At 40.7% G+C, this 20717-nt stretch overlaps 1 protein-coding gene across 9 annotated transcripts in view; it reads right to left on the bottom strand.

Moving 5' to 3' along the window:
• Positions 1-5967: 5967 nt before the first annotated feature.
• NLGN4X (neuroligin 4 X-linked) overlaps positions 5968-20717 on the bottom strand; it is a 331646-nt gene continuing 316896 nt past the window's right edge. For all 9 annotated transcript variants that reach the window (XM_035289175.3, XM_035289169.3, XM_035289176.3 and 6 more), the window contains 2 exons: positions 16951-17740; positions 5968-7495 (listed from right to left, as the gene is read on the bottom strand). In XM_035289175.3, the coding sequence (XP_035145066.1) occupies positions 6646-7495; positions 16951-17740 (1640 nt within the window). In that variant the 3' untranslated portion in view covers positions 5968-6645. The remainder of the gene's footprint in view (positions 7496-16950; positions 17741-20717) is intronic.

The following is a 20717-nucleotide window of genomic DNA, read 5'->3' on the forward strand; positions in this document are numbered from 1 at the left end:
AAGGATAGAGTTATAGTGGATCTTTTCCTGTATCCCAATTTCTTGCAATATAATAATGAGAATTTGCAGAAAAAGCACCACTTTTACTTCCTTAGCATAACCTAGTTTTCTTTGAACCAGGTGGCCTAGGAGATGTGACATATGAGCACATATTCTGGAAGTTCTGAGAAAGAACAAAAAAGCAGCCCTCATATCTGGCTGCTGAACTAGCCTGCTAATTAGTGGCCAAGTCAAGGTGCATCCGGCTGCATAAAAAAATAATTGAAAGAACCTCAACATCAGAAGAAGGCAGTACACAGCCAGCATGGGATGAGACAGAACAAGAACAATCTGAAACCACCAAAAATGACCCTAAATCCCCTTCTCTTCCACTGCTCATTTTTACTGAAGACAATGCTAGTCATGCTCTGGTCCTCTCACTTTCTGACTAAAGATTATTAAAATCCCCATTAACCTGATAGCAAGCAATCCAGGAACAAGTTCTTGCTCCTCTCAGCACTTCCAAAACAACCCAGTCTAAGCCCAAACCCATGACCAGCCCGTCTGAACACTCCTCCAAGGTAGCTCATCGTTCTTCTATGACCTCCCTCTGTTTAAACAAGTTCTTAAATGCAAGATTAATGACAGATGTGGTTCCAGGTGGTATTTGATGACTGCGCTCAATCAGTCCTGCCTGGTACACACAGCTGTAAAACAATGCAGTGTTTTTATTGTATTATTTTGCTCTCTTACTTTGTGTCTCATCACTGTCTCCATCACCCTGGAAAAGAGAACAGTAATTAATTTCTGAAACAGATCGCTCTGCCTCCTTAATGCTTTCCTTGCATCCAGAGCCCTGTGACTCTAATACAAACCATCCTCATGGTTACGTCTGAAGTGGACAGTTCTCCATCCTTTGCAAGCTAAAAGAGTTGAGGTTAGTTAGAACCGGCAACATGTGCACCATTTTGAGAGGTGGTTGGAAATGCAGACACAGGTTCACCAAACCGCAATTGAATAAGGATCTGCACTTTAAGCAGACATCCTACGTGTTCCTAAGAATGTGAATGTTTTTGAGACTTACTGCTAAATGTCCCAACTACACTCACACACGACTTTGATGCAGTCATTTGTTTCTCCAGATTGACTTTGGGACAAAGCCCAAACTCCCTGCCCTGCAGTTGAAGGTTTTTTTATCAGCCAGTTTCTTTCTACCTCAAATTTCACACCTTTCTAAAAAATACCTTATATTTTTCACCCATGATGCAGGAGCCATGGTTCCCCAACTTCCTATGTCTTCTCACTTCAAAGGTGTGGAATTCTATCCTCCCCACAACACACCATCCCCTATCACTTTTTCTATGGAGTTGGAAAAACCTGGCTTAGGGGTTTCTTCAGACAGAATACGTTCCCCGTCTTCCCAGACTAGGTTAAGGGCAGTGTCCAGACATTTATTAGCAGGGTGCCATCTCCAGCACCTCCCGCCTCTCCTTGCTTCTCTGTTTCTTTGCCTTCCCCTTGAGTTTTATGGTGCAAGAACTTTTTTCTTCAGTTTTAGTACCAGTCCAGCACAGGACCCGGAACAGTGCAGATATTAAGTAAAGGTTTGCTGAATGAATGCATGCATATATTTTTAGCATTTCTTGAGTTATTCATAATGAACGCGAATGCATAAAATAGTCCAAACAAGTGATTCTCCCTCCAGCTGAAACTTGCTAAAAATTCGACTTTGAATGCCTGAAGATGACATTCAATTAAATATGTATAAGTATATATGTATGCATGTATATACATGTATGTTTATGTTTATGTATTTAATGCAAATACCATTCTTAGATATTTAAGTGCATGCATATCTATGAATATGTCTATGTAAGTTATGTATATATGCATGTATACTGTATATGTATATACAGTAATGCCCTTTTTCCAAGGGGGATGCATTCCAAACTCAGTGGATAACTGAAACCATAGATTGTACCCAAACCTTTATATGCTGTGCATTTTATAATATGTACACACTTATGATAAAGTTTAGTTTATAATTAGGGGCAATAAGAGATGAACAATAACTAATAAAACTTTTTTTTTAAGATGGAATCTCACTCTGCCACCAGGCTAAAGTGCAGTGGTGCGATCTCAGCTCACTGCAACCTCCGCCTCCCGGGTTCAAGCGATTCTCCTGCCTCAGCCTCCCAAGTAGCTGGGACTGTAGGTGCACACCATCATACCCAGTTAATTTTTGTATTTTTAGCGGACATGGGGTTTTACCACGTTGGCCAGGATGGTGTCGATCTCTTGACCTTGTGATCCGCCTGCCTTGGCCTCCCAAAGAGCTGGGATTACAGGCGTGAGCCACCACGTCCAGCCCAAAATACAATATTTATAACAATATACTGCCATCAAAGTTATGTGACTGTGGTCTCTTTCAAAATATCTTATTGAACTGTACTCACGTATTTTTAGACCACAGTTGTCCTCAGTACCTGAAACTGCAGAATGTGATTCCACAGATAAAGAGAACTAATGTATAACATATATGCACATATAGGAATGTATATATGAACACGTTATTACAGATGCGTGTGCATGAGTGTGTGTATATCTATGTTTAATGGAATTGGCCTCTTCAGGAATTTAAGTATATTTATGTGTATATGTACATGTGCAACAAACATGCATGTGTGCATATATGGTGTATATAATGTATACATATGCAATCATGCATCACTTAACAATAGGGATAAATTCTGAGAAACGTATCGTTGGGTGATTTCATCGTTGTGCAAACATCATGTAGTGTACTTACACAAACCCAGAGGTGCAGCCTACAGTACACCTAGGCTCTGTGGTACAGCCTAGTGCTTCCAGGCTACAAACCTACACAGCATGTGACTGGCAAGACCCTAGGTAATTGTAACACAATGGTAAGTATTTGTGTGTCTAAACATATCTAAACACAGAAAAGGTACGATAAAAATATGGTATTATCATCTCATGAGACTGTCATATATATGATCTGTATGTGTCCAAAATGGTATAATGTACATGATTCCATATATACATGCATATACAGGATATGTACATATAGACATATATGTGTATCTGTATTTCTCCTGTGTGCCTTCACAACATGATTGGGGCCAACATCTGAAGGATTTAGGAGTTCACATATGCCAGAGTGTCCCTGTCCTTGCTATCTTTATCTGTTACTCACCTAGGATTACCACAACATGCAGGGCCTTGACTTAGAAGTCCTTGCCATATAACTTCTTGGTGAAAAGATTGGATTATGAGGATATACTATACTGTTATCCATCAAGTTATCCTGCCTAATAGTGGCAAGTTTACTCTGAACATCTTCCATTATGAAACAGGAACAATGCAGCTGTGTGTCCCTTAGGGCTACTGTGAATGTCAAATAAGATCGTGATGGTCGGATGCACAGGAAGGAACTCACAAATGAGCTCCCATTGGTATGACAGTGATTTTTCTGCCTCTTGAGTTTCATTCAGTAGAATCTCTTGCTGTCACTTGAAGGTTTACTCACCTAAGGCTCTCTATTTGAAAGTGTAAGGGTATTAGTATGTTGAACACAACTCAAAACACAGTGAAGCAAGAATGAGCAGTGGTAGAAACAACTTTCAGACAGTGTCATCTCAGGAGCTTCACTAAACAGGGCTTAGTTTTCCAAAATCAGGCCAGCAGAGCCTCCTCAACTGTGCATCTGGCCAAAGCTAAAGAATCCAACACATTACCAACTGATTTATCCATTTGTAGATTATGTCAGACGCATCACTTAGCTTTTATAAAGAAAAAGGCATTCAAAGAACAAAAGCAAATAAAATACACCACCTACCAAGAAAGAATGAACACATAATTATTTGCACAAAGCATTAGAAAATACTGATATTTTATTATTAAAAATGCTGCTGAAAAGTTTATACATATGTGTCCGGCCATATATATCTTCTAATATTACTTAAGGCAAAATAAAAAACAAAATTCCAAAATAATAACCCAAGGAACCATTAAACCCTGCGTGCCTTTGAAGATCAAGAATAAAAGCCTAGGAAAGGATTTTTTTTACTTACTTTTTTTCGCATTTTTTTTCTTTTTTCTCTTTTTTATAGATAGCAAGTATATTTTTTTCTCATAGAACTCTATGAAGATTCTATAACTTCTTTCCATGTAGAAATAAGATATCATTTAAGATGTACTAAATCACTTTTGATCATAATCCCCTGTAAAAGCTAAAGTTATTCACTTAACAGGAACTCTTGTATTCCTTATTCAAATGTCACAAGCCTGACGCGTAACTGTACATATTGCTAGCAGGAGACAACTGGAAATACTAAACAAATACTGGAATTCACATTACAAACAGATGAAACCAACATGGATGCCACACATCACTTCCTTTGTAGTGTCACGGAGAGCCTATTTGTGGTTGCTTAGGTGGGGTCATACACTGCTTGCAGAAATGACCTGATCGTAGCTCTATGAAACAATGAATTGGGAATGAAATCTTACCACATCACCTCTCTGTAGGAAGGAAATGTTGCTTCATATGTGCTAAGCTGAGATCATAATATTTCACCTATTTATACACAGAGAATCACTCTCAAATTTAACCCAAGACAAGCAACAGGATTTGGGGGTGATTTTTATGCATTTCTAAAAAACGCTCTTCTTTTTTCTAGAGGTCACTCTCAAACAGTGATATATCCCTATAGTTCGAGTGTAGGGATTCAGTAATCAAAGGTTAGTTATTGCAAAAGAGCCAGGCAGCTGGGCGACTTTATGGGGGATGTCCACTTTGTTGTAGAGACATTTAAGACTGGATTTCTAGAATAACTCACAATGGAGCCCAGGGGCATGATCTTCAAATATTTTTGGCTACTCTTTCTTGGTAATGCAGTAATTTTTGAAAGACAAAATATAAAGTAGCCATTGCTACCATGTTTCCTTCTACCTTATAATACTCAAAACTTTTCTGAAAATGAGAAGTGAAATGAGAAAATGACAAGCTGTCGGAAAGACAAATCACTGATCTCCAGGTCACCAATTTAAAATGGGTGAAAAATTTCCATTCAATGTCTTGTCAGTGAAGTTATCCTAATTTCCCGGAAAACCCATGCAAAGCAGTTTTAATGTTCTATCCTTTTCCTCCCATTCTTCTATAATAGTCATTGTTTGGTGACCAGAATCACACATCCACAAAAAGTGATATTTTCAGACAAACATATGTTTTGTCCCATAAATTATATGAAAGATTTTTTAAAACTTGCTTACTGATAAATAAGGGACCAAGTGCTTAAACAAAAAGGAAAGACACATGTCTTCCTTCAATCTTATTAGTTAAGCTGAGCAGGTACTTCATCGGCCAAACCCTCCCGCAGCTGCTAGGGAACACAGAGCCGTATTTACTCCAAGGGGCATAGCCCCACCAAAGGCAAGCTTTCTTCTTTTTTTGGCAGGGCCCTGAAATGGGAAGCAACTCTTCCTAAACATATTCAAAGGGCCAGAGCTACAGAACGGGATTTGTATTTTTTTCCCCTACTCATTTCTTTGTGTGTGCATGTCTCTAATTCAAGAGGCTGTAAATACACTCCACTTCGGGGACCGATCTCTGTGTTGCAATTTCATGAAGGCTAACATATACAAATCAAAGTTTTTCAAAACAGTGGTCTCCTAAGGATGCTCTTGCATGCACCTGTGCAACCTGACGGGGGAAATAGGCCACACAGACCTCTGGGTCTTCTGTATGACATCACATCCTCCTACAAATGAAAATCTCATATAAGAAAATCCCATGTCTTTGTTTACCACAAGTAATTAAGAAGAAAAGCCTCTTTTGTTGGGGAGGAAACAGAGGTGATAGGACTAATGTGTATATATATATATATATATTTATATACATACAGAGCACAATGAAAAGCACAACCTTGCTAAAAGCTCTTTCAAACTGAAAACACCAATAAAAGCTTTTTGTCTTGTTTGTCTGCGTGTGTTTTTTGTTTAAACTCACAGCTATATACATTTTTATTTTTTACAAAGTTTCTTAAATATAGTTCAGGCTGGCAAAACACCTCTTTGCACAGAACCGTACAGATTTCGCTGCATAGTCAATTCTTTTATTTTGACAATAAATTTCTACGTTTCCTTCTCTCTGGATTACAGCTTCGCGTGCTGGGCAAAAACCCATAGACTCTTTCTTCCCTTAAGGAGAGCCATCCATTGTGTGGCCCAGAAAGAAATGTTTAAATTTCCATTGTAATTAAAAAATATTAAGTGTCCCTGGCTGAGTTCCGGAAGTGTAAGCTGCTTCCGTGAAGTTGGAAACACCCAGGTCCTTGAAATCGTGATGTCCTAGTCACACGAAACATCGAAACATCGGGTGGAGTGGCCAAGATCTTAAAGCAGTATTGTAACAGAAACGTACACTTTTCACATTTCATAGGGTCAGAAGTTGATCTCGTAATACTGGAAAACGCCAATGAGAAGGGTGCACCGGGACGACGGGATGACTACTTTTTTGCATTTTTGTCTTAAGTCAGCGGGAAAACAATATTCGTGATTTGGAGACTTTCTTTCTCTGTTTCTTTATCTGCTGTGTGTTGCTGGGCTGGAGGGGCAGAGGGAAAGGAGGGGAATGCCGCAAAGCTATACTCTAGTGGTGGAATGTCCGTGGGGTAAGTTGGTACTGTTCTGCCCTCCGCTGAAGGTGTTGAAGGTGTGCAAAGGCTGCATCCCGGTCAGTGTGTTTGGAATCATGGTGATGGTGTTTGGCGTCATCAGCGGGATGTCATCTGGCGACCGGCGCAGCGTGAGGGTGTAGTCTGGTGGGCAGGTGAGCCTCAGTGTGTCGTGCGCCTGCAGCGACTCACACTCGTGATCATGCTCCAGCTGCTTCATCTGCAGAGACATCATCTCTTCATTCTGGATGTGAGCGATATCATTTGTGGTGTTTCTCTGGGGACTGGGGCGCCTGTGAGTCTCATGGCGCCTCTTGTCCTTTTTGTAGTACAGCGCTGCGAAGGCCAAAATGTTGAGGAAGAGGAGCGACGCCCCGACGGCAATGGTGACGCTTAATTCGGTGGAATAATCCCGTTTGGTTTCAATGAGGACAGTTGTGTCCTCGGGCCCCGTTTTGTGAGGGTCCTTAGAGTGCTTGGGATTGTTGGCAGGAGTGATAGCTGGGCGTTTGGTGGTCGGCCATATCTTGGCGGGAGATCGCCGGGTACCATAGGGAAATGAGGTCATGTCTGGAGGAGGGACCTTTGTGGTTGTTGAAACATACTGGAATATCTCGTTCAAGTTGTGCAAATGAGGAACGAGTTCCAACCAGAAAGCCACTTTCGTTGCCCGGTAATGATCTCTCACTCTGGGTTTCAACCCAATATGCAGATAGAGCTGGTCTTTGGGATTATATTTGGACCAGGCCACTTCCTCAAAGCGGTTGGGTTTCGTGTGAATGAACTTGGTATCCTGTGGAACTGGTTGATTTGGATCACTGGGGATAGAGGGAAGAAAACAAGAAAGGTCATACTCTTCCATATTTGACATTAAATTATCTTAAACCAATAAATCTGGAAGGTACAATCTGCTCTTCACATATATTTATCAATGAGCACAAAACACACAAGCAGCAGCAAGTGCATTCTGCTTTCATCCGACACATGTCTACCATATTGTCTTTTCCTTTTAAAATTGCTCTTATTTTTCTTTTAAATATAAATCCTGAAAGCAGTATTATGGCACTTTTATAATAACATGTTTACTATTTTTCAAGGCAACAAATGATCTTCAAAAAAAAAAAGAGAAAAAGGAAAATGAAGTGTCTCTAGGAAAAATTTCAGTATTTCAAGTTTCACTCATTTTGAACTGTAAAACTCATCCAGAGTGATTTGCTCTAAAGGGGTATTTGGCAATGTCTGGAGACATTTTGGTTATCGTAGACAGACGAAAGTTCCTATGAAAGCTGGAGGTCAGGGATGCTCCTCAACACCCTCTGGTACACAGGAGAGATCCCCACAGCAAAGAAGTTATCTGGACCCAAATAACGGTATTGAGGTGGAGAAATTCTGATTAAGAAACTTTTGTTCGAGAAATGAGCATTCTCTTTCTTGCTCAAGAATTGCTGCCATGTGTTATCCTATGTAACAATCTTACATGTTCTTCACATGTACCCCAAAACCTAAAATGCAATAAAAAAATAAAAAAAGAAGAATTGCTTTTGAAGTAAATGAATAGATGTTGCAGTTTTAGGAATAAAAATTGATATTAACAGTCAAAACCAAAATAGGCTTTATAATTACAAAACGTTTGTAAATAGACATATGCACCATTTGTTAGCTATTTGAAAGTAAAATACATATGCATGTGGATACCTTTTGAAGACTGAGTCCAGAAAAGATGAAAGCACACTATGTTAGTGTAAGAAGTTTGGTAAAATGGTGCATATAGTTACGCTGAGGTTAACATGTTTAAGATAAATAACACACCCAGAAACAAGCTGAGGGCTTGTTTCAGATACTATTACAGATACTAACTTGTGCTTGGAAACTATGAGCCAAAGAATTAGCTTATTATTATTTGCACAAGTGGGTACAGGTAGGAGGAGAATCATAAACATTTGGAGACAATTCATAAAACATAAAGCATTTAGTAAACATCTTTGGAACCAACTCTTTCAAAATAACACAATGACAACAAATGACCAAATTCTCATTTCATCCTTTTTGTTTGTTTATTTGTTATAAAAAAGATTTGAGATTATGCATGGTAAACTGTTATCTAGTGGTTAGCACTGAGCATTCAGATGTGATGTACAGACTCAGGCAAGCAGGGAGTTGCAACACCCTGATCAATGGCTCCAGGTCTAAGCTAAGGTCTATCTTCCAGGTAACTCCTCCTTGGCGGGACTTTTGTGAAGCTGCCTCCAACCATTGCATATTGGCCTGCATGGCAGAAGGCTGCAGGAGCAAGGAAGAGCATGTATCTAGGCATTGCCAGACATTGTGTGGGATTCAAACAATATCCTTGACCCAGAGGTGTCACATGGGTTAAAGGAAGATTTTCTCCTCTCAGTTTGATTCTGCGGTGGTGGTAAAAGAAATCATTTCCCTGTATTCAACTTTCTGCAGCTGTGGATAGTTAACAGCTGTGAAATCTAGAGCAAGTTGTCCAGCCAGTATTGGCCTTAATTTACTCCTCTACATAGTGAATGAGAATATCAGGCTTGGAGGGAAGTAATGAAGGTTCAGAGAAAATGAAAAAATGTCTGGCATATGGTAAGAATTGAGAAAATATTATCCCCTTTCTTCCAATATAAAAATTAGAACACCTACAATATTGCAAGGAAGGGAGAACTAGGGAGTGATATACTGTATATCAGAGTATATACTGTAATTCTATATTACATACATAGTATATGAGTATATTGTGTATTACATAGTATATACACATATGCTACATATCACAGTTTACACTGTATACTAACTGTACACTATATGCAATATATGTGTATGTATATATCTATCTATAGATATAGCTATAAGATGTATAGTGTAATAGAGAAGAAAAAGAAAGTTGACCTCTACCTTTGAGTTGAATGTACACTAACTGCTGTGCTTTCACCTTACTAAGATGGTGAGAACAAATATATATACTCTGATAGGTTCTAATACCATGAGATTTCTTATTTACTCAAAAACAGTACATTTGAAAAGGCTTCTTTTTATCTATTGTGTATGTATTCTTATATGGTTTTGAAAAAATGTTGGATTCAATGTAGCATCTCATATTTCTGTTGGTTCTTTAAGCCTTCTGAAATAATTTTTAAATTTTCACTTATTTAATGTGTGTTGAAATAAAAATAAATGAATAAATATTTTAGGAAAAAATTTCCTATTTTTTATTGATTTCTAATATTCTAAAGAAATGAATGGAAGTGAAGATTCTTCCTTTTTTTCCCATGGATCCAATTTTACTGAATTGGTTCTATTAGATGTGTGGCAGCCTCATCTATTAGGCAGTGAGCATCTCGGAAAAGGAGTATTATGTTCACGTTGGCTACTAGGCTATTTTTCAAGGAATTCAGGGTATATTTGAGAGGTAAAGAAAACACATTTATTTTGTTCTCGAAGAGTAAAGCAGAGGATGTGGGAAATCCAGATAAGTGAGCTGCCACCTGACAACAATCTGTCTATTAAAGATCTGGGAGATGTACACCCAGAATTCTTAAACCCAGTTAAACTTGTGGAGATTATGACAGCCAAGTCATTCTCCCTTACCAAACCCTCAAGACAGTGAGATCTGGATGTGGGATATCAACGTTTTGTTTTTTAGACTTTATTCAGCATAAGAAGTGTTTAAACTCCTGAGTAAAATTAAAGATTGCAATAACTGAGGATAGAAGCACAAGTTGTTCTCTCTAGCAAAATACTCAATGCATGTCTTCCTCCTTATCTTCCAGCACTTAACACATCCATTTCCACCCATCCTATTTTATTTGAAATGTAATTTTGGCAGCGGAGACTCAAGTGCCTAAGGTCTTGTTCATTTCTTTAGCTAGAGATGGATACAGTACTATGATCTGTGTAAAAATATCTGTGAATCCTCTCCGCTGTTCCTATAAGTAGTACAGGTTTCCCTTATACCCAAAACATTGTTAGCGGTTAACGATCTGTTACTATTCTAGTTCATTATGCATTCAGTGATTCCTCTTAGGCACCAGGTTAGGATGTTCATTCATTCAGCTTAAAATCCTTTTTTGCTAATAAAGGTTGCCTTTACAGCCAGAATTATGCTGCAACTTTCTGTAACCCATCCCCACTAAATACCTCGTTGGGACTTCTTTTATTCCCAAAGATTTAACAATGGTTGAATATAAGTTAATTATAGGATACAGCACATTCAAAAGCAGTGATGGCATCTGATGCAAACAGGATAGAAATCAATCTGCTGTACAAACCCCAAACTTGATGGAACATAAAACAGTCAAGATATGTGTCGATTTGATTTGCCATTACAAAACTATCTTCTCATTTCTGACTACCAATACCACTTAAGGTCTTCTATTTTATATTATAATGCATTGTTTGGTTACTTCAAAGCACTGCCCTTTGTCATACCTTATAAAGAAACCAAGATTCCCCCACTCCTTTTTGTCCATCTCTTTCTAGACAGACCTCAAAATGAAAGAATCCTGGATCAATGAGCACTCGAATTTTATTGATCAGCTTGGACAAACCCCCTTTCTCCAATTCCCAAAATAATTTTAAAGGAAAAGGACTTTAATTCTCTAGAACCCTTTTCAAACCTTAGAGTTAGTGTAGTGTTCACTTTTCCTTGACGATGCTTCTCATTTCCAAAAACGGTCTCAATCTACCTTATTTCTCCAATGCCTCTCCATGTTTGGGCTTGCACGGTTCTCTTCCAGCATGATTTTAGTACCCTGACCTGGATTAATCATTGAAGCACCTCCTTGCTATGGAGGAGAATCCCTCTCAGTCACAGGCCTGGGCACCTAATTCCCTATTCAAAATAATAATACAAAAGAAATAGCAAGGATTACTCGAGGCCCTGGCATTCACTGATTTTAACATCCTGTCTTGATGGAGGTTTTCATGGTGTAGAGCCTCTGCAGGGACTTCTCCTCGTTTCTACTATGTGTACTCACTGACTCGGCCTTTCTAATATGGGAGAGCTCTCTCACCTAATGCTACCATGAAAACATACAGGTGACATGGTTTGTAAGTAAGCAACGATCCAATTGTCCGACCCTCCTTCCTTCTTTCTTTCCTCCTCTCCTCCCTTCCCCTGTTTCCCTTCTTTCCCTCTCTCCTTCCCTTCTTCCTCTCCTCCTCCATCCCATTTTCTTTTTCCTCCCTCTTTCTTCCTCTCTCCCTCCATTTCTTCTTCCTCTCCCTCCATTTTTTCCTTCCTTCCCTCACTACTCTTTCCTTTCTTCTGCTTCTTTCTCCCTCCTCCCTTCCTCTCTTTCCTCTTTTCTCTTTTTCTTTCCTTTCCTTTCTACCCTTCCTTCCTCCCTTCCTTCCTTCCCTCCCTCTCTGCTTCCTTCCTTTTCTTCCTTCCTCCCTTCCTTCCTTTCTTCCTTCCTTACCTCCCTCCCTCTCTTCCTTCCTTCCTTTTTTCCTTTCCTTATCCCTTCCTGATTTCTTTCCTTCCTTCCTCCTTTCTTCCATTCCTTTCTTGATTCCCTCCCTCCCTCCCGCTTCCCACCTTCCTTCCTTCCTTCTCTCCCTCCCTCCCTTTGTCACAATTCTCTTTCCTTCATTCCACCCTTCTCCCTTTCTTTCTTTTTTCCAACATGCACGTCCCAACATCATTTTTCTGTTCTCATCCCAAATCCAAAGGTTTATGTATACCAAGTATATGTGCCTTCAAACCTAGACTAAAGGTCAAAACCATCTGCTTTGAGATGTCTGTATAGAGGCATCCAGGCACCATCCACTTCATACTGACAAACATGTGTGCCATCAGGAGAGTGTGCTGTGTCTGCAGGTTTAGAACATTTGACACGACACTCACTGAGAGTGGTAAAGCACGTCCTGGCACAATGCGATCCTCTCTCCACAGCACTGTGTAGTGACAGACATGCTGGGAGCTATTCTTGTTTCCTCCTGTCACCTCCAGTGCTGGAAGGGAACAGTGACGGTACGCAGAAATAAGCCCTCCTGTTCTGTGAGTCACTGTCTGAGTGTGTGCTCTGCAGAACGGCATTAAACTTGGCAGCTCACACTGTGACAACAGATAAGGCACATTCCATGCTTTCTCCTTATGGGCAACAGGTTAGTTTGTTCTTTGCACCTGGTGACCAGGGAGTCCTCCGCTGCCCTGGACTGATCGGGCCACCACCCAATTTGCAATAAACAAATAACTAGCAACTGCAACCGAAGCCCTTTTCATCCACTGACAAACACCTAGCTCTCCAGACTGTGCCTGACAGTGAAATTCCCCACTTCCTTCTTTTATGGGGCTGCCACAGAGGTGTGATCACTTCAACTATTTGTATTTGAATCCACACCTTGCATTTCACATGGGATGTAAGTTCTGAGTAATTTCCTTGAAGAATCATTTGAGTCATTCTGATACCTTTCCAATGAATTAAAAGAACTCACTGCATTAATATACTCAGTGTTATTTTAGGGACATTTCCCATGGGTGGAAGAAACAAAAATAGAGGCTTCAGACGGACCAACGTTGGAGCTCTGGGTACCTCAATGAACTGTCTCTACCTGCAGTTTTAGATTTCAGTAGCATCAGAGCGTCTCTCCAAGTTCTAGTGGTTATTCCTTCCTCATCTGCTCCAGTGATGTCAGGGCCTTCATGAAAGCTAGAAGCACCCTCAACACAGACCATGAATGGCAACATGGATGTATTCCCTAAACCCAGCGTGTAAATAACAGGCTCTGAGCTAAGTGATTTTAAGAAACAGATTTATGGTGTTAGAAAGCACTCAATAACAGAGGGATCACTGTAGTGTTCTCACGGCTCTCTCAGACCTTCATGATGTCTTGGCAAAAGCATCCAGCTGCGGCCAGCCATGATAACCATCACCTCACGGAACTAATTAACTTCCGTTGTCTTTTTCTGTCTTTTTTCCTTTTTTTAATAATGAGAGAGCCAGCCTCAGTCTCATAGCCTTTGAGAGTCAGGAAGAAAGAGCTAATGAGAATTTAACAGCATTATTTCGATTTCACTATTGTTTTGATGGCTCTATAAAATATATGAGGAATGATTCTAGCTTTCCACTTAAGATAATCGTGTAGTTTATTTTCAAATTATGTAAGGAGAAAAAGAAAAAGCATATGGTTTTAACAAAAGTAAGTAAAGAGAGTGTTTACATACAAAGTCAGTAATACATTTGTATGCCAATGCAGTGAAGATTGAATGAGCATGGCCCTTTTGGAAAACTCTCATGGAGGTCTTTAGGCTTCAAGAGGATGAAATTCTCTGCAAGGGCAGACACCGCCTATCTTAGTGCTGCCACAAAAGAGGGCCTGGCCCTGCCTTCACGGGGTACTAGAGATTGAATACTGCCTCCGCGTAAATTAAGGTACGCTGAAGTCCTCATCCCAGCACCTCAGTATGTGAGCTTATTTGGAAATAGGATTATTACAGATATAATTATTTATGTTAAGGTGAGGTCATACTGGAGTAGAGTGAGCTCCTAACGCACCTTGGCAGACGCTCTTATGGAAGACGTCCATGTGGAGACAGAGACACAGGGAGGCCGCAAGACAAGAATGACAGAGTGGCGGGTGCACCTGCAAGCCAGGAATGCCAAAGACTGCACCCAACCCCAGCAGCTAAGAAGCAGCAAGGAAATGACCCCCTGCAGCTTTTGGAGGAAAATTGGCCCTGTGAACACCTTCATTTGCGACTTCTGGTCTTATGAACTGTGAAACGATACATTTCTGTTGTTATAAGACGCACAGATTTTTGTGCTTTTTTGTTTTTTTTTTTTTATAAAGACACAGATTTTGCTCTGTCAGCCAAGTTAGAGTGCAGTGGTGCAAACACGGCCCACAGCAGCGTCGACCTCTTGTGCTGAAATGATTCGCCTGCCTCAGCCTTCTGAGTAGCTGAGACTCTCAGAATATGCTACCATGCCCAGATAAATGTTTTTCTCATTGTTTTGTAGAGATAAGCTCTTACTGTGTTGCCCAGGCTGGTCTTAAACTCTTGGCCTCCTCAGTTGATCGTCCCACCTCAGTCTCCCAAAGTGCTGAACTTACAGGCATGAGCCACTGTGCCCAGCACAGACATACAGTTTTTGATACCATTGTGATAGTTCGTTCTTAACAGCAGCCCAAGCAAACTAATAAACAAGGTCTATTTAAAAAAAAAAGTATTAATTTGATTTCAATCATTTCTTCATAAAGGAAAAAAACCTTTGCGTAATAGACAAGCATCTCCACCAAATGGTCCCTTCTCCCTTCTCCTCCTGGTAGCCTTTCTCAGACCAAATCTACAAAGTCTGATTATTGAAAGTTGGTACCCAGATGATACATTTTCTACTCCAAAAACAGGCTGTACTTTTGCCAGGAGCCCAAAACATTCTTAAGCCACTCCCCACCCAAACCACTTTGGAATCCTTGTACAGTATGCCAGCTGCTGAACACCTAGGCCTTGAAACCACTGGTATCCCCAGATCTTCTCAGGATTACAGGGTCACTGCAGTCTCAGAGCCTCATTCCACATGGGGAGATTGACCCTCCCCGCGTGATATGCATACCTCACTCTCATTCTCTGTAAAGAGGTGCAGGGTGGATGATGGAGGCACACAAGGGCAGAACAGAATGATACCCCATCCATTTCCACAGTCTCAGACAAGACAAAATGAAAAGATGCCACAATGACTGGAGTTATTTAGGATGTTTTGGGTTCTTTTCTCCCATGGTTTGCAGAGAATCCTTTTAGCAGAATATTGGCAGACTCTGTTGTATGTGTGCCTTTTGTATATTTTATATTTTCTAGGATATTTAGGCCAATAAATGAGCTTTCCTGTGAGATACACATGTATGTTTGCCTGTGTGTTTATATATGCATTCCATATAGCAATATGATACAAATATATTTTCATTTGCTCTCTCTCTATATTTAGTTATTTATATAGCAGAGAAAATACATATATATATTTGTATTTGTATATTATATATATTTGTATTTGTATATATAATATATATATTGTATTTGTATATATAGTATATTTGTTTATATTTGTATATATAAAATATTTTTCTTATTTTATATATATACAAATACAAATATATATATAATACATATGAGAATATCTATATTTATATATATTAAATATATATGGGAATACATATTTATATTTCTCTATACATATATTTGTTTTCATTCTTATGTCCAGGCGATGAACACAGTTCCCCAGGTGGTACGTGTGCTGTGATATCCTTACAATTTAACAAAAGAGATGTGGTTGAAATTAGACTTAAAACTCTGGAATCATAGTTGGTGCGATGGCTCACACTTTTAGTCTCAGCACTTTGGGAGGCTGAGGTGGGAAGATTGCTTGAGCCCAAGAGATTGAGACCAGATCGGGTGACATAGAAAATCCTGTCTCTGACAAAGCGAAGTTTTCTGTGTATGGCGGTGTGCACCTGTAGTTCCTGCTATTCAGAAGGTTGAGGTGGGAGGATCCCTTGATCCCAGGAGTTTGAGAGCAGCCTGGGCAACACAGCAAACCCTGTCTCTACAAAAATTGATGTGAGGGCATTTTGGTGCATCCCTGTAGTCCCAGCTACTTGAGAGGCTGAGACCAGAGGATCACATGAACCCATGAGTTGGAGCCTTCAGTGAGCTATGATTGTGCCACTGCACTCTAGCCTAGGCAACAGAGTGAGAACCTGTTTCTACAAAAAATAAAAATTTTTAAAAAAAATAGCTAGGCATGGTGGCAGTCACCTGTAGTCCCAGCTCCTCAGGGGGCTGAGGCAGGAGGATGGCTTGAGCCTAGGAGCTCCAGGCTGCAGCGAGCTACTGTTGCATCACTGCACTCCAGTGTGGGCAACAGAGTGAGCCTGTGTCTCTAAAACAACAGCAAGCACCAAACCAAACCGTTTGATCAGCTATGATCAGAACCGTCATGTACGTGTGAGTCCTGCACTTTATAGGTAAAAACTCTGGAATTTCCCATGTGCCATCAGAACTCTAGTAAAAATCTGGTTTGACAGTAAAGTGTTTTGCTCCTAGAACACTTGAGGAGTAAAGAAAACAATGAGTTCCCACAGATGCTGGGGGAGGGGCTGCCTGTTATTGCTGTGTGTGTGTGTGTCTGTGTGTGTACATGTGTGCCTGCGAGTGTGTGTGTATGCGTGTGTGCTCCTGCACATGCCGGTAGAACCGACACCTGTACTGAGGACCCAAACGAGTGACGATGACAGCGCGACCCTGACCGAAAGAGGCACGTACCCAGTTTTGGCGAAGTTCGTCCAGTAGGTCATGACCACGGCGCTGAGCATGACGTCGTTCTTAGAGAAGTTACAACTGAAGAGCTCGGTTGGGCCGATCATGGGGACGCCGAAGACATAGGGGACCTCGTCGCCATGGGCCGAGTCTGCCCAGCTGGGCTTCATTTCGCTTTGGCAGTGATGATAGAAGGCATAGAAATAGGTCGGGGAGCCATACTGCGCGTGCAGGTCGGCGGTGGCCACAGCGGGGGCCACCCACTGGTGGTCAGTAAAGAGAGCCACCAGAGTCTTCCGCCGCGTCTCCGGGTTTTCCTTATCGGCCCAGTCTGTGTACATGAACTTGATAGTCTCCCGCAAAGTGTCTTTCCCTTCAGGGTAGCCGTAAAGGTTGTCCACGAAGTTGGACACGGAGAAGTCAAAGTCATTGGGCGTCACACCGTCCTCATTGTCCACGATGCCGTCCACGAACTTCAAGCCTTCTCCTTGGTTGACACCCAGCATGATGTCGTAGTTGAGGAACTCGCCTTGCTCCATCAGGATCTGGGGGTCGTCTGGGATCACGTCGCCGTCAATCACGGGCCCAAAGGCTATGTGGTAGGTGGCTGGGGTGATGGTCTGCTGGATGAGCTCCTTGTAGTTCTTGTTCCGAAGGCATTCTACCATGTCCGTGGTGTCCAGCATGTTGCAGCCGACCTTGTCTGCCAATATCCGAGTGTACTTGGCCGGCTGGTAGTTCACTGCCCAGCTGGACAGGGCAGTGCCACTCTGAATGATGGCCTTCTGGAAGAGACCTGCAGGTGCAAAATTGTGGACATGCAAATGAAAACCCGCAGGACAGAAACGCAGCTTTTACTCAGCAATGAAGGCTGTGATTGTCTCTCAGGCATGTGAATTTCTGGATGTAGTAGCATTCAGCTCTGTCAGGGGCCCTTTTACCCATTTTCGTTTCGATTCCCCCTTCCCTCCTCCCCTTGAACATTCATTTTACAGAAGGTTATTCTACACACACACATACACACACTCACACACGAGTTTAAGAAAATGAAACCACATTGTCACTTTTCCTGCACTGGTAAAATACATGTGACTTCATTTTCCATCCACAATTTAGTGTCGTTTTTGCTTCCTTGCCTCCAGATGCCATATATAAGAACTAAAACAGAAACTGCATTCCTCATTTCCAAGAAAAAAATGCTTTAAACTAGTAATTGGTCAAAGGCCCTCTTGTCTCACAAGCAAAACCAGGTATGTCTTCATTATGGGAAAATGATAAATCCACTTGAATCAACTTTGGAGTGCTAATTCAGGAGTCCATTTCTATTTCTACCTTAAGTCTTATGAATATAAGATTCGGCCATTGAAATAAATACATTGAGTTAGCTATACCTAAAGAAATCCTCAACTGGGTACCTAAGTAAGAAGTAATTTCTTTAAGTCACTTCCTCCAAAACTACATCCATTGGAAACTCGGAGATGTGTATATTTTATTTCACCACATATAAAAAATGCTCCACTTGGTGAGAAACTCAAAAAAGCATGGGCAATTTTAGGAGTAAAATTCTGTGTAGCTTAAAATTCTCCATCAGCTCAGTCTACTACACGAATATCCAGAAGTATAAAATCTGTATTTTTAACCATGACAGGACAAGAGATGGCGGGCTGTAAAAATCACAGCATTCTATTTACGATTGCTTCCTGCCGTTTCCGTGAATCCCTGCCTGAGACGGGTACTAAAGAATAAGGCATTCAGCTATGAGTCCAGAAGTTCATGCCCTGTCAATTTTTAAGGTCACAGAAGCAATCAAATATGAGGAAAACATGACTGTCATCAGGAAGATGTGATTTTAAAGATTGGAGGATTGCCCAAAGATGACACACAGGTCTGCCAGTTGAAAGCAATATGGCTTTGACCACTATGTCATCAAAGCCATCTTGGGAACGTTTGCCAAAAATGTGCAAGTATTTACTTGAGTGCTTGGCTCTGAAGATTATTTTAAAATGTCCAAAAAAATTCAAAGTCAATATGTAATCTATTGCATACTTTCATTATTTAAAACACTCAGAATTGGGAAAAAAATATTGTGAGAAGTTCCTTTCCCACCCTTCTCATCACTCCTGGGAATAATTTAGGTAGTAGTGTATATACAAGTAACATACATAAAACATTTATTTGTATGTTAGGGAAGTAATATAACTCCTGATAAGATTAAAATACTTGGATAATGAAAAAAAATCACCCGTAATTCATACTTTAAAGCACAACTCACCTTAGTGTAATGACTATGCTGGGAATTCACATAATTCTTAGCTGTTTCTCCCCCATTCAAAGATCTGTTTTGCATAGCCTGATATTTCTATAGCTGTCTACACTGCGTTTTTCCTGCTGTTCGTATATCTTAGGTAAATCCTTAAATTATTATTCTTTTGAGTAAATACATACAGTTCATTATAGCTTTCCTCTCCTTTTGATCTTGTAGCTTTTCATTTCATTCTTTGCTATGATAATAATATTGGGGTGAATATTTTCATAAAACTATCTCTTTCCACGTGTACTTTGTCTTCATTAGACTAGATAATCAGGCAAGAAATTTCTAAGGCAAAGTCTGGGTATTTTTATTTTTATTTCAGACAGGGTATCACTCTGCCACCCAAGCTGGAGTGCAGTGGCGCGATCTCGGCTTGCTGCAGCCTCTAGCTTCAAGGCTCAAACGGTCCTTCCACCTCAGCCTCCCAAGTAGCTGGGACTACAGGTGTGTCTCTCTTTTGCAGAGATGGGGTTTTGCCATATTGCCCAGGCTGGTCTTGAATTCCTGGACTCAAGCAATCCACCCACCTTGGCCTCCCAAATTGCTGGGATGATAGGTTGTTTAGAAGCACTGCCTTGCAGAAATGACCGATGCAAAGGTGTTGTTGCAGCTGATAATAATTTCCAACCTGTTGACTTAAATAATTAACACTTTCCTCTGATTAGTGTGGCTTAAATGTGTTTGATTACGCCTAAAGTTGGTTCTGCTTTCTAAATCTACGACTGTGACTATATCAACTGAGAAAAGTGAAAATCTAGGTATTTTCAAAAATGACTTAGAAATTTCTATACCAAATGGTTCATCAGCTTATTCACTTTTCCTGTTTTTAAAATAAAGTTAATACAAATATGAGCCTTTCCTCTTATCAGCACTAGTAAGAGGTCAAAGGCCATTTGGTCTCATGGGCAAAACATTATGAACTAAAAACTCAAAGAATTCAGAGTTTGGAGGATTTTAGGAAATCCTCATCCATCCTGTCTTGCTAATGAAGACAGTGAGCACCAAGGGACAGCAGGGAATCCCACTGAATGAGCCTCCAGGGAAAGCATCAGGCACTCTGGTGGGGCTCAGGGGCATGGCTGCCTATGCTGACCACTACTTAGGCAGCATAACCATCTACTGCTTAGATGCCCAAGCGCACATCTGGTTGGGTATGATTGCCTATGCTGACTACCATGTCCAAGTGCATGTCTGGTTGAGGTAACATGATAAACATGTGTTTTTGCGGTTTCCCCCTTCTCTGCTTGGCAGACAGAAGTTTTCTACAGGTTATTAGCAGGGCCCCAGGGAGAGTTTGGAGATTCCATGGGGAAAAGCAGAGGACCTCCGTGCTGACTAACCCAGCACGGAGGTCCTTCCTAAAAGTCATATTGCAGGAGAGAGAGAGAGAGAGAGAGAGACAGAGACAGAGACAGAGACAGAGACAGAGAGAGAGAGGAAAGCAAACTGTGGAAACTGCCAG

This window comes from Callithrix jacchus, chromosome X, assembly GCF_049354715.1.
Source record: "Callithrix jacchus isolate 240 chromosome X, calJac240_pri, whole genome shotgun sequence".
NCBI lineage: Eukaryota > Metazoa > Chordata > Mammalia > Primates > Cebidae > Callithrix > Callithrix jacchus.